The following is a 14,916-nucleotide window of genomic DNA, read 5'->3' on the forward strand; positions in this document are numbered from 1 at the left end:
ACACATGCAATCTGTTCTGCTCTTTCAAAAGGAACAACATAACCTGAAGAGGAGTTCAAGGGTGAAATCCCGGTCTCAGAAAACTAAAGAGAGCTACATGAATTTACCGATCCAGGCTTTTATTTTTTATTCAGTATCTGAGATGAAAAGAGATTTCATTCACTGAGCAGTAAAGATTATTATTTTGCTGGTCCATCAAATTGCTTTATTAAACCAATTTCAAAATTACAGGTGGAAGTTACTTTTGACTTTCACAGCCACTAAGCACATTAAGAGCAATCTGATTGGCATAGATGCGATTTTCTTCCCAGGCTCTGATCTACAGAGCAGCTACACATGCGAGCCGCCGTGTTTGCTTCAACATTAGATGCAGCAAGGAACACGTGCTTTGCTCCACTGCAAGTGTGAATTGCCCCTGTTTTACCAAGACCACTTGAAGTATTCAAGCAACAACTTCTGTTTTTCTCCTATATAATCAGTATACATTATGAGCTGAGCAATCCCAAACAACAACAAAAGGCTGACCTTCAGGGCTGGTTCAAATGTCAAATGCAGAAGGAACCCCTCAAAAAGAGATTAATGCCCTCAAAGTCATCTCTCATCTCAATTGCTATGTATCACCCGAAAACATAGGGTGTATCATGTTTTTCAAGAAGGGTTTTTCTGGTTTAATAGTTTAATTAACATTTCTACAAGCGCTCTTTACACAGACCTGAACCCAATGGGCCAAGTCAAAATCCTAAAGCTTGCCTCACTAGCCACATCAACGATGAGCAGGCAACGCTCATCAAAAAAAACTTGGGAGTGTTCAACCATGAAACAGGGCTACAGTTTTAAGTTTAGAGCTTTATTTTTTATTAGATTCTTATCAATTAAAATAGCTTGCCAAATTTCACTGCTAGTACTCTGAGGTGAAGCACTTCTACCGGCAGTATTTGTGGCTGGAGTCAACAAGCTGTAGGAGCTAGTCCCTTATCAGCTCTTTTCTCCCCAGAAAAACTTGCATTTTTTGAAACCGCATGAGATGAAAGCTAAACCGACCCACAAAAGAGCAACTGTGCCACATGACAAACATGTGAGTACCTCCTAAAAGGTAAGCACATGCTCAAATCCCATTGGAAGTCACGAGACTTTTGCACAATCACACTCTCTGCTCAGTGTGTGTGCTCTCCCGACAGGCGCTCGTCAATCAGTCTTTGTTAGCAAGCTCTCGCCAGCACCGAGCAGCAGCGATCACCTACATACACTTTGAGCCAGTAGGTTCCTATACAGGAATATCTTAAAAAAAAAAAAAAACGCAGCAAGATTTTTCCTGTGCATACCTCAGACCTACCACTAATGAACAAGATGGAGATACTCAAGGGCACAATAACCTTTGCACAAAATCCCTTCTCCTTTGCAGGGATTTTTTTTCTCCACTCTCCTAACCTTGCTTCCTTTTTCTGTCTACTCCACCCCAACTCCAGATTCCCCTATACTTTCATCCCCAGATTTCACTTATTCCTTGAAATTTTTTTACCCTGTCCCCCAGAAAACCACCATGATTTTAGTTTCTTTCACCTTAAATATCACTGCCTGGGATCCCACTTGCACCTTGTATTCCCTTCACCCCAGCACTTGCTAACCATGCTATTTATAACACTTACAAACTCCTGAAGCTTCTGCTTTTCAGCTCCACACCAGGCACACTCTAGTGTGGCTTCAGCTGCTTGCAACCTGTTTGAGAACAGAACATACCACAAATAGGTCACAAAAGTGACCCGGCCAACACTCAAAACCACTACTTCTTATCTTCACTTTTCCAAGCCTTGCAGATATACCAGCAAAAGAACTGCTCATGCTTCTTATTTTAATTTCTTGCTTTTTTGCAAATTTTTTTCTTCCATCCAGTCCTTCTATTTACTAACCTACACAGTGTCAGCTCTTACAGATTGTCATGCTCCTCTTGGGGCAAAAAGGAACTGTGCCCAAGGTCTCTCTCTGCCTTCAGTACTTTTTTTTCCCCTAGACAGCATCTCCCCCTGCCACATGTATGCACAGAAATCCACCTGTCATCTATCCTCAACTTAGTTCCATCACCTCCAAAATAAATCCCATTCAATGTCTTTGATATTGCCACAGTCAAATTATTCAAGATGGAATTACATCAGAACAGAACTCCTGATCCTTCTCATCCCACAAACATTTTCTGCTTTCTCTGTTACAGTAGGTAACACCCTGTCCCCCAGAACTTGTAACCCAAGTATTCCCTGCATCTCTGCCTTACCTCCTGTTGGCCACATCTAGCAGCAACAAATGCTGGACCATACCAAAGGGCAAGCACATCTCTCTTTCTAAGCTGAGTCCATCTTAGCTACTCTGCTGTAGCTGACACCAGAGAGCAATTCTGTGATTCTGGTATAATTTACATAAGTAAGACTACAGATTAGTTTTGCTTAAATAATACTTGTAAGTCACAAACAAAAGCTGAGGACACAGAAGAAACTTGCCCTCAAAGACACATCTGAGTGAAGCGCTGACATTTGCCACCTGTTCTCGTGAATGCATCCTAAATGCCACAAGCTCTCTCTCTACTGAAAGGAGGAAAAGTACCAGGGACCATAAATATAAACAGAACATACAACAACAACAACAACAACAAAAAGTGATATGTGATTTAATACGCAGAGCACTGCAAACCTACACATTGTTTCATCTATGTGTGTTAAGCCTTCTAGTCAGGAAGGAGCTGGCCAAAACTAAGCTACCAGATATGTCTGGAAGGATAGTATGTTAAGAACAGAAGCAGAAAAGTAAAACCCAGGGCAGACTTGGAGTAGTAAAAGCAATGCCTTACCTTGCCATGTAATCTATCAGTATTTTATTTGAAAAAAAAACCAACAACATACCTTGAGAGAAAAGCAAAGACGACAGTATTCAGGAATTCAGTCTTTGATCGAAAGGTCCTTCACACAAAGGAAATTGTACCAAGTTCAAAGACTGCCCAGCATACCAAAAGCAATGTTCTAAGCATGCTGTAAAGCAACTATGTTCTGCTGCTAAGTGCAGTCTAAAACAAATGCGAGCCACAAACATACTGATAAACTCCTGATTCTAAGCCCCCAATTTTCATCTTGCCTCCTGAATCTGTTTTAACTATTTCTGTTTCAGAATACAAAACAAAACCCATAAACTAAGCACACAGACTCAGAAGAAATACCAGACATTGATTAAAGCAGCCAGGCAAGTCTAGTGGGGTTTCAAGATGGATTTAGGGTTCCCAGTCTGTAGTGTCAGCATTCAAATTTATCCTGCCAGCTCTAGGAAAGGTGCAAGCACCCAAGCCTCTTGCACAAAGCAGATGGCAGAGAAGCACCTTATGACTCTGAAATGCAGTTTTAGTCTTGACAGTGCAGAAAGAACCACCAGCAGCTGAGGTACAAGTGGTTTCATATCTTACCGCTAACATCTACCTCCTACATCAAAACAAGCACATGATTTTAAAAAAAATCCACTAAGAAAACAGCCTTTTGTAATCATTTGGTGCCAAGTATCAATTATAGTCCAAGAATTCTCAGTAATCTTCCTGACTAAGTACAGAGGGCAAATGACAATGCCCTGATTTCATGTCTCATTTCACAAAAGCTCAACCTGCAGTGGCTTTTCACAGGGTGGTAGTGACTGCCTCTTCTTCCTGTTTACAAAGCAGCTCACAGGGAGCTTACAAAAGAAAACAGACAGTCTTGGATGTCTCTTCCAGTCCAAGTTTAAAGGCAGCTGAAACAGTTTTCAATAGCTGCCCAATTCCAGCCTGAGTGTACAAATTTTAAAATTAAGACCCAGTGATCCACTCTCTATTCACAGGTATTTTTCAGATTAAGGTCAGTAAAATATCTGCTACAGCAGATCTTATATCTTTTCAGGGGCGGTAATAGCAAACAATTTTTTTTTTTAATACTACAAGAGGTATTCTACTTAATAGACTTCTGCAACTATTAGGTACAAAACCCATACATGTTGAAAAACAAACAAAACCCCAACCCTTACCAAATCCGTGTCTGAGAGCGGAGTATTTCATCCTTCCCTAAAAGACAATGCTCCACAGACTCCCCAAATGGCTGCAGAAACACATATTTTTTTTCTTGCTTCTCTCCACATACAACCAGATTTTACAGAAGTCCTACTTCAATTTTAAGAACCACTGCTGCACGACAGATGCCAGCCAAGATGATAGGCATCCCAACACACAGTCAAAATTCAAACTGGAGAACATGCTGGGATGAAGATGACTACCTGGAGAGTGAAAGTGGATTGATTTGTAAGAAAACACAGGGAAATTGACAATGTAACTATCTAAAAGCAAGGGGAAAGCAAATACCAGACAGGGCAACAGCTGCCCAGGACAAACTCACAAGCCAAGGAACACAATAGAACCACCCAGAAGCCCACAGGCTGCAGATTTAACAGACTCATCCAGGACTTTGAAAACTAAACTGTGTAATCCTATAGAAAAATGATTGTGAAGCAGCCCTCTTCAACCAGGAGGGCAGAAAAGGTCTGGATAACTCAAGAAGATTCAAACAGAGGAACCTTGTATAAAATATCCCTCATTATGTCCACTGAAGCCAAGAAGTAGCCTAACTCCAAGTTACTCACTTATCCAGGAGCCTATGCTAATAATTTTAGTCCTCTTGCGCCATCTTTGCTAGTTTTACAATATTCATTAAATAAATCCCAGAGGTCACAAGGTAAGGATAAAGTTCTCAGTAATTACTCTGCTCAAATTGTAACTTAGTCTGATATTCCTGAAGTTACAAATGAACCTTGTGATGAGCTTAAGATGTCTAAAGATGCAAAGTGAAAAAATATTTCCGCACATGCCAAGCTACCATCAACATTTCCCTGTCATTAAGATGCCACAATAGCTGAAGAACTGTCAGCCCATTCAGTATTGGAGCTGTGATAGACAGCAGCCTTCTGGGAAGTACAGCACATACATGAAAAAGAACAACAAAAAAAGCAGTAACACCAAACATAAAAGCTTTTGACCTTCACTCTGAACTGAAAATGTGAATCAGCAAAACTGGATAGCAGTTTCTGTACTCTTTAACATGCACTTCAGCATATTTTAAGTCAGTTGTACTCCATTACACTTCATGCTTGTGTGATCAGAGAGCAAGATTCTCCTCCCTTACTTACTTGCTCTGCTAGTGCGAGATCTGGTTTGCTGCCACCGGCTCCCTCCCACACTACAGCAGACCAAGGTAGTAGCTACCCTTTGGATCCAAAATTACATGCACACTATCAAGTGGGAATAACTTGGTAATAACAGCTACACCAAGGCCTTCAAAAGCACAGATGTGACTGAATCCTTAGGATCTGACCTTGCTGTTTCCTCAGGTCTGGTCACAGCAGCTGGGAGCAGCTGGGAGAAAGGCAAGAGGGCCCATGTCCACAGGGAACAGAGGCAAGGAAATGTACAAGTGAAAGAAGAATTAAACCAGAAGACACTGACAAGCCTTTGAAACACCAAAAGTTTATCTTCAGTCTTGCGAAGGAGTGGACTTGCTAATAAGAAAAGACTTGAGCATTCTCCTTAATCAGCTTTCTGAGGACTAGAAAACATCCCCGTCACTAAGTCTTCTCAGTGAGTTTATTTCTCCCCTGCCTAGCACTGCTTCTGGTGCTAACCTCTGGGAATCTCTCCTTCCGAGCATCAGAAATCATCTCTGCACAGCATAGGTTGCCGTTTGAAACATCTGCTCCTCAGGCTTAATGAGACTGAGTCAGCTTCCAAAACGGACAAGGCACAGGGTCAAGAAATTAAACCTTTAAGCTGCTGACGAGTACAGCCTCTTGCTTCCATTATCAGGAGCAATCCTGCCTCACCTGACAGCTCCGCTCACTTGTTCCTCTCTCTCCCTGGGGCACAGTTACAAGAGGGATGGCAGCAGTTTCCTCATCCCTTGGATGACCTGCATCATCTCTTTCCAGTAACCACGTGTTACTGAGTACCAACCACAGGGGCTTCAGGGTGGTGACAGGGAGAACCACCTCTGCTTTCGGCTCAAGGAGCTGTGCCCAGCCTCCCCTAATTGAAAACACATGTGGACAGAGAAGTCTTCTTGTCCCTCGAGCTCACTGTCTGTCTGCTGGGGCAGGGATCTGAAAGACAAATTGACACACTGCAAGTGAATTGTACCATGTGGTATTGTCGTTTATGGATCTCCCTTCTGGAAAGACTGTTATAAAGAAGAGGGAAAACAACAAAAAGCCCTAGTTTTCCTATCTGAGTCAGTTCTGCTGTTCCTCTGTGACTCCCACCTGAGTCTCACAAATATGCAGAGGAGACAAGAGAAACCTACCTGCCTGCCCCTCTCCCAAGTCTGTGTGTCTACTCCCTGACTACTCTGCATCTCTCACTCTGCTCATAACACTTTCCAACTGCATTCCTTCAAGGACAAGGGAAATAAGTCCTCAGGGCCAGAGGGTAAGCAGTGGCACAGCTTGTCTGCTCTACAAGAGCAGATGCTCTCTTGTCCAGCAAGACCCTGGGAGACATGCCCTGCAAATGAAGGGGCAGAAGAGCTGAGGTGTCATGCTCTTCTTTCATTACCCCAAGGTCTTCTCTCCTCCAGCAAAGGACACGTGAATGGAAGGGGAAGGGTGGCAGATGGGTTACATCACCACCTTGTTTTGAAGTTGAGGGGGTAAAACAAATTCCCTTCTTTTGGAAGCCTAAGAAAGCCCATGCACGTATCTGAGATGCCTGTTGCATCCCCTCAACAAGAAAGGGGGAGAAGTCCTATTTCAGGCCCCTTCCCAGTGGACAGGTGATGGGAAAGGGAAGATGAACTACAGTATCATTTTCCAAGGGCAGAGGACAAGGGTAGCAGAGGGGAAACCTGGCATCTGCTCTCTCTTCCATCGTTCCTTACTAAAGAAGGGGGATCAGAAGTGAGTGTGGCAGGGAGGCAGAGGACAAATAATTGCTGTTTCTACCCTGCTCCTTCTGAAGGACAGGTATATACTAAGGAAGGGCAAAAGTGCTGAAAGCAAACAGCCACCCTCAGTCACACTTTGTTTTGGAAAAGGGAAGCATAACCAAGAAGGTTCTTAGTCCCATACCCTCCCACTTTCTCCTGCACATATCAAGAAATGAGAAGACATCCAGACCAACTATTCCCGTGTCTCTGGACACCAGGGTTGAATGCCCAGATCCCCATCTCTTGCAGGTGCATGCACACAGGGCAGTGAGGGAGGGAAAGATGTCCAGTTCCCTTTGCAGCTGGAAGCCACCAAAGAGGTGCCCAGTGCACCCTTTGCCATGAGCCTGCATGGGGGGTGAGGGGTACCCTGTGCCTCATCCTCTGGGGGTGTGTGGGGGCGGTCCAGTGCCCCCTCCCTCACATGCATGCCGAAGGACAGCCAGGCTCAGGCTGCTTCCCTTATGATTGTGCATAGGAGGGAGGAGGGGATGCCCAGTGCTGCATTTCACACTACTTGGAAGGGAAATTCCCAGTCCCTCCTGGCTCAGGTGTGTGTTGGAGATGTGCACCCAGGCTCCCCTCTCCCTGGAAGGCATTTTGCCCTGTACCCCTTACCCCGAGGTGTACACGGGCAGCAAGAGGTCAGTCCCCTCGGCCAGGTTTGCATGACAGGGAGCGTTCAGACCCCCGTTCACCCACCATGGTGCGCCGGGGGGCGTTAGGATGGGCTGCCCAGTGTCCCCACGGAGAGGAAAACCCAGCGCAGGGTCTCTGCACGCAGGGGATACCCAGAGTCCCTTGCCAAGAGAGCGGGAGCCATCCCAGCCTCCCCCCCCCGGTGGCCCCCTCCCCCGGTCTCAGTGCGAAGACACCGGGAGTCCCCGGCCACCCCCCCGGAGCAGGTGCACCGGCCACCCCCGACCAGCCCCCCCCTCCCTCCCGGGGCAGGGGCACCGGCCGGCACCGGCCACCCCCCGCCACCCCCACCCCCGGGGCAGGGGCACCGGCCACCCTCCGCCACTACCCCACTCCCCGGGGCAGGTGCACCGGCCACCCTCAGCCACCCCCACCCCCCTCCCGGGGCAGGGGCACCGGCCGACTCCCCGTCAGGGCCGGCAGCACTCACGGTTCCAGTAGACGGGGTAGCTCTCCGCGTTGGCCACGTCCACCTCGTAGAGCCCGCTCCGCACGCACACCGGCTCCACGGCCTCGCTGTCCCGCCGCTCGGCCGGGCCGCCGGCTCTGAGGGCGCGGTAGGCCAGCTCGATCCGCAGCGAGTCGTAGCCGATGAAGGGCTTCCAGGTTTTCCGGTCCTCCTGGTAGAACCACCGCACCTCCTCGGCGCCCAGCTCCCGCACCCCCTCATAGCGGGGCCGGCCACCGCCCGGCCGCCTCGTCTCGGGCAGCGCGGCGGCCGCCAGGGAGAAGCCGCTGCCGCCGCTCTCGCTGCTCGCCAGCCCCGCTCCCTCGCCCTCGCTGCCTTCGCCGTCCGTGTCCGTGGAGTAGCGCGGCGAGGCGCAGGACTCGGCCGAGGGGAAATCGCCGCCCGTGCCCGTGGAGTAGCGCAGCGAGGTGCCGGACTTGGCTGAGTGGAATTCGCCGCCCGCGCCCGTGGAGTAGCGCAGCGAGGTGCCGGACTCGGCCGAGTGGAAATCACCGTCGTCGCCGGCCTCGTCGCTCAGGCTGGGCTCCCGCCGCAGGGCGGCCGCCGCCTCCCGCTCCCCCTCAGAGGAGGAGGAGCGCTTCGGGGGGCGGCGGGGCGGGCCGGTGCGGGGGTGCTGCACGCCACGGCTCGCCGTCTCCGTCGCTTCCTCCTCGCCGCGGGTCGCCCGCTCGTAACCGCTGGCTTCGCCGGGCAGGTCCCAGGTGCCCGGCGGCGAGCGGGGCTCCGGGTAATCCATGCCGCTGAGGCGCCCGGCCCGCGGTGCCGCCTCAGCGCAACCGTCGCGCCTCCCGCCGCCCCTAACCGCCGCCGGCTCCGTCTGGGCGGGGGCGGCGCCACATCGTCACGCGCGACGCGACGCGGCCGGGGGCGGGGCGGCAGCACGCAGCCTGCGGGCCCGCGCGGGGAAGCGCAGGGCGCGGCCGCGGGCCGCGGCGGGGCGTGAGGCGCGGGGCGGCGTGAGGCGGCCTCGGCCAGCGCCCGCGGCCCCAGTTCTGCGGGTGAGGCGCCTCACAGTGCCGAAAGGCCTGTCCGTGTCGGAGGCACCCTCGGACGCTGCCTGCAGCCCCATCCGTGTGCGAGGCACCCTCAGACATGGCCTGCAGCCTCCTGTGCCGTGTGAGGCACCCTCAGACACCACCTGTGGCCCTGTCACTGTGGGAGACACCCTCAACATTGTGAACAGCCCCAGTTCAGTGTGAGGCACGCTCAGACACAGCCAACATCCTCCTGTGCAGTGTGAGACACCCTCAGACACCACCTGTGGCCCTGTTTGCGTGTGAGACACCCTTAGCACTGTGAACAGCCCCAGTTCTGTGCTTGAGGCACCCTCGAACACTGCCAACAGCCACAGTTCTGAGTGTGAGACACCCGCAAACACAGTCTACAGCCCCATCTTGTGCAAGACACCCTCAAACACAGCCTGAGCTCCACTTGGGACAGACACCTCAAACTACAACCTGCATTGGTGACACACCCTAAGCCCCAGCCTGCTGCCTCATGGACATAAGCGATGCCTGCCAACGCAGCATGAGGCACCCTGACATGCAGACTGGCACCCTGAAGACAGCTGGAGGCCCAGCATGTGTGAGACACCCTAAAGCACAACCTGCAGCCTCACAGGCAGACAAGACACCCTGCAGCCTGGTGTGTGAGTGATGGGCACCCCCAGAAAACAATCCATGGCTTGGTGTGGTTGCGGCAGGCACTCTTAAAACAACCCTCTGTGCGGGTGGCCAACACCTCAGGATGCTCACTGATGTCCCATGTGGGTGACAGATGCTTTTAAAGCACATCTTGCACCCTTGTGTATGTGCATGTGACAGAACACACGTCCTGCAGCCCTGCAGGGGACTAGTGTCTGTGTGTGAGACACCCCCCAGTGCTCATCCTGCTGCCTCGTGGAGGGCACCTGACACCCCCAGTGCTCATCCTGCTGCCTTAGTGGGAGTGTTGGTGTTGGTTTGTGTGCATGTGTGCTGCTCCCTGCAGCCTGCTGGGGGGAAACTGAGGTTTGGCCTGTGAATGTGGGTGTCGGGTGCAACACACACCTGGTAACTTAAAAGGTTGAGTGGGGTACACACATACGCAAAAAAGACAACCCCAGCCAACACCCTGCAGCGTGCAAGGAAGTACTGGGGTTCGGGGGGCGGGGGGAAGAGGACCCTTCATCACAACTCCAACACCTAACAGGGAGCAGCCTGTTCACCTTCATGTGCACTGGGGGTTGTCACACCCTGCAACAACCAGAGTGCAACAGGAATCCCTCCTGTGTGTGTCCAACCCTACCCTCCACACCAAGGAAACCCTGCAGCCTAATGGTAGACAATCTTGCACAGGGTGACACTGTGCGTGAGATGTCCTCCCCCAGCTCAGCACCCTGACAGCTTGGTGGGGAGAAGCAGTCAGGTTTGACCTCTGCTTGTTGGTGTGGCATCGCTTTTCCCTTCAGCCAGGGATTTCTCAGTTGTGTAGGGGGAGCGTGTGAGACAAGCATACCCCAGATACACACCCTGCAAACTAATGATGTCAACAACCAGAAATCACCCTTGTGCAAAAGAGACCCCACTCCTCCAAAGGCTAGCTGTGCCCTCCAAATTCAGAGGGGCTGGAGTTCACCTGTGTTTGTGTGTGTGAATGACAAACAACCGCCTCCATCCCCACTACACATGTAATCAACAGGAGGGCGTGCTGAGATGCATAGCTGTGCGATAAAACGCTTGGCAGCCTGTAGCAGGAAGAAGGATGAGGGAGGGTGCCTGGGGTTTACACCTGTGTGAGACAGCTCTTCCCAACACACACCCTTCAGCTGAGTGAGGGGCAGTGATGGATCACCTCAGCAGTGCCAGTTTCACCCCACCATCCTTTCTCATGGGTTTAGGGTTGTTGTGTGTGTGGGAAAGAGAGACTCCCAGAAACACGCCCCGGCTTACTGGCATGGGATCACCTGTTTATGAGACACCCCCCCACCTTTTCGCAACATGCCCAGGAGGAAGGAGGCGGTGAGAGGGTGAGTGATACTCCTATCTCAGTTACACCTGGAAGGGTGAGAGAGCTGATACCTGTGCATTTGCCACATCTGTGTGTACAACATCCTTTCTGCCCGATTCATACACACATCACAGCTGGCAGGCCAGGGTGCTGGACTGCAGCCTCTGGTGGGATGTGGCTGTGTGATGTGGGATGGGCTGTACCCCCAACCCAACCTTTATACACACACACTTGCACACTTTTTCCTAAGGTAAGAACAGAGGAGGTGTGACGCCTGGATGTCACCTCTGAATGTGACCTACCCAATATACCCAACTGCCTGTGCTGGCCTGTGGTGGATGGCTGGATTTTACGCCACTAATAGAGGCAGCTAGCATGTGTGTGTGTGTGCGTGCATACAGCTGGAATACAGGAAGGTGAGTGTCATAAACGTTTGTGTGCCCCCACCCCTAAATGTCTGTATGTGTCATTTTCCTTGATTCACAGCAAAACCCCTCACACAGCCCTGCTCTCAGCTGTGGGGGGAAAAAATAAACACAGGGTACAGTGCATGTTTTCCCTGATTCTCCCATCTCCTACGCAGTTCTGCTTGTCTCCATCCTACAGCCTCCAGCAACAAGAGGACTTCTGTGTACTGCATGGCATTGTATGTCCAGAAATAGGTTTGTGCCCTACCTCCTACGTCCACCTTCAGCCAGGGAATTCCATTCATGTTAAAACACAGAGAGAGGACAGATTAAGTTCAGGCTGGAAGGGTGCGTGAAGCTTTTAAAATGTTCACTGCTGGGGTGTTGTTCCCCTAAATCATTAAAATCATGCTGAAAGACAGCACAGGGATCCTTGAATGCATCAGCAACACTTTTCCATCCTAAAAGCTCCCAGAACTTTGTTAGTCCCCCACTGCAGGAGCTTTGTGTGTGCTTGTTCTACCTTTTCAAATGGAGAAACAGACGGGGGGGAAAAGGAAATAAACAAGGTACAATCAAGAAGTCAGGGGAGGAGGGTGTCCTGAGGTGTTTGACCACATCACTCTAGCTACAGGAACATGATCTGTTTGTTTAACGTATCTTTTGCATTTCTAATGAACTCCACAAGGTAATCTCCCCATGAAGCCTGTCCCAGATTTTTCTCCACACTTATTTACCTTGTAGATTGCTTTGAAGATACAGATTGTAAAATTCTCAATTTTCATTCTCATTTCCATTGAAGCCAGGGGGATTTCACCATCTTTTCTCACTCAACAAGTGTTTCACTCTTCTTCATGTCACCCTACTCAAATTCTCTCTCTTTTTGCTCCTTGTCTGAGATCAAGGAAAGATTGTCCAAATGAACAAGGGGCACTTTAAATTTTCTTTACCTTTTTTATACATTCTTTCAGATGATTTGATTTATTTCTTGATGTACACTTCTAGGTGTATATGTCTGTTCTCCATATGCAGAGGCTATATTCTTGTGCACAGTCTCTCTGTAGACAACAGGCAGAAAGACTGGGTGCTAGTGGTTCATCATCAAGCTGATCCACAGCACAGAGAGTTGCAATGTGACTGTTCTTCATTACAGCTGTCCTGGAGACCTATGGAGACACATGGCCTGAAAACCAGCTTATTAAAGGGAGCTCTAAAGCCTGGATCCCCTCCCGACAGAGTCCCAATGGCTTTCACTTTGATTTTGTGAGGAAGGTCTTTGCTGAGGTGGGCTGGTATGAATGACGTTGAGAGCCCAGACCTCTTATTTGAGCTCAAAAAAGGAGTATTTTCCCTTCTTTTACTGTTAGCAGCTCTGAGCTCACATGTGTGGAGTAGTTTGAAAGTTTCTGGCATGACACAGGACTCAAGTTCCATCACCATAGAATTACATGAAATGAAAAGTAAGACCAAATGTATAAACTTCATTTACCATAAAAGGAGGAAAGTTTTGTTACAGTGGAATAAATGTGGAACAATGTAAGTGTCTATGTGGAAGTTTTAAAGCAAAGTTACCTTTATTTTGCAATGCCCTTTATATAGCATTATGAATTTCCATGGAGACTAGAAACAGTGAATACTGTGAACCTTCTATCATGAGATCTACACAGAGAACTTTCATAGCCATATATGTATACATGTCTCCCTTCTGCAGACTTGGTACAGTTGGGAATTTCCTGGAAAAGAGGTAGGGAGGTACCATGAAGAGCTCATAAGGGCCTTCCTTTGCCCAAGAGAAAAAGACGTACCATGAAGGTAGGGAGTATGTGTAATGGAAAGTATAATGCACTGCAAATAATCTCTGAATATCCTCCAATTTTTAGCATTACTTAAAAAACCAAAAAATGCACACAAGAAACGGACTTTGAATTCCTGCAGCAACTTCACTGAAAATGAAACCTGTAGAGGAATTATAGAGGAATGAAGGCAGGTTAATTAACATTGATAATATACAGCTGTGGGCTTTCTTCAGGGGCAGTGGGTTGGCTGAGGTGGATGATGTGCAGCTGTGGCTGGTTCCTGCTGAGTAGTTAAATAACTCTAAGAGGTATAGGGAGAGAGCCAGAAAAACAGAGGGAAGAGAGAGAGAGTGTGTCCTGGATGAAGGAGAGGCCCTAGGAGAAGAAGGGGCTTCCATATGAGGAGAGGCTGGCTGGAAGAGGAACCCGGTAAAGGAAAAATCTGGACACAGCAGAGACAAGAAGTAGGATGGACTGGCCTGAAGAGCATGAAGAATCAGTACAGACATTAGTTGAACTTTTGAAACATTGTGGGGTTGGTGGCTGTACTGGGGTAAGGTGTGGGAACTACTTATTGAAGTTAACCTGGTATGGGATGTTAAAAGCCTTCTTGTAGCCAGCTGGTTTTGATAGCACTGCAACAGAAACCCAGCAATGACTCCTGTTTATCCTGTTCATTTGTCCAAGGTTGCTGTTGGCTCCAGTGGTTACAGCATCGTGCAGGAGTTGGCTCACTACAGATGTCCCTGAAGTACAATTTTCTGTGTTACATGTTGCTGCTTTCCAGGGTATGGGCTAACCAAAAGGCACCTCTGCACTTAAAGGTTATGTCTATGTGACCCTGCACTGTGCTGGATATTTGTTCCTAAGGGCAGGACTCTTCACTCGCCTGTCCTAAGCCTTCCTTTAACTAAGCTCACTTTACCAGGTTCTCCTAATTATCCTCATCCCATCAGTCTTTGTTTGCAAGACAAGCTACTGCCATTAGTGCAATTTTAAATACTCTAGTCAGTTTTGAAACTGTCTCACAGTTCACAAATTATGCAATCATCATCTATTTTCTTGCAGATCCTGAATAAAATACGAGTAGCACAAGTGTAAGGGCTTGCAAGAGTCCATTAGAAACAGTCTTTATTCATTGATGAATCCTTTATAACAAAGCCATTTTAGATCTTTCCATTAGCTATTTTTAAACCACTTATTATGCACTCATATTGATTTTTTGTGTTTTTGTTCTCAGATCTGGATACTGTGCAGCACCAAATCAACGCAGTTATTTCTATCAACTATACCCAAGATTTTATTGAAGAACAAGATGAAATTTGTTCTTTGACAGGAGCTGCTTCACATGAAAACTGCTGACTGCTGTTTCGTTACATCCCCGCTTTCCACCTTATCAATTGGTACAAACCACTTCATTATACCTAGGTCAGGAGCAATGTTGGACTAGCCAGCCTGAAATTACTTGGGTTTACTTTAGTTTTCTCACTTCTCAAATATTGACACAACACTCTTTTTCTTCTTAGAAATGGTCTTCTAAACTCTTGTGTCCCCACCTTCTGTGAGAACAGTCATCTGAAGAACCAGCTCTT

The 14,916-nt window shown here is 48.6% G+C and overlaps 1 protein-coding gene across 3 annotated transcripts in view; it reads right to left on the reverse strand.

The window, feature by feature from the left end:
• The window catches only part of DDHD1 (DDHD domain containing 1), a 69,901-nt gene extending 58,622 nt beyond the window's left edge, over positions 1 to 11,279 (reverse strand). For 2 of the 3 annotated variants that reach the window (XM_080394385.1, XM_080394384.1), the window contains exon 1: positions 8,095 to 11,278. In XM_080394385.1, coding sequence (XP_080250511.1) covers positions 8,095 to 8,869 — 775 coding nt within the window. In that variant the 5' untranslated portion in view covers positions 8,870 to 11,278. Of the gene's footprint in view, positions 1 to 8,094 lie in introns of all 3 variants that reach the window. The other variant, XM_080394383.1, reaches the window with a different exon arrangement.
• Positions 11,280 to 14,916: the final 3,637 nt, after the last annotated feature.

Source organism: Falco punctatus, assembly GCF_963210335.1.
Source record: "Falco punctatus genome assembly, chromosome: 7".
NCBI classification, from domain to species: Eukaryota; Metazoa; Chordata; class Aves; order Falconiformes; family Falconidae; genus Falco; species Falco punctatus.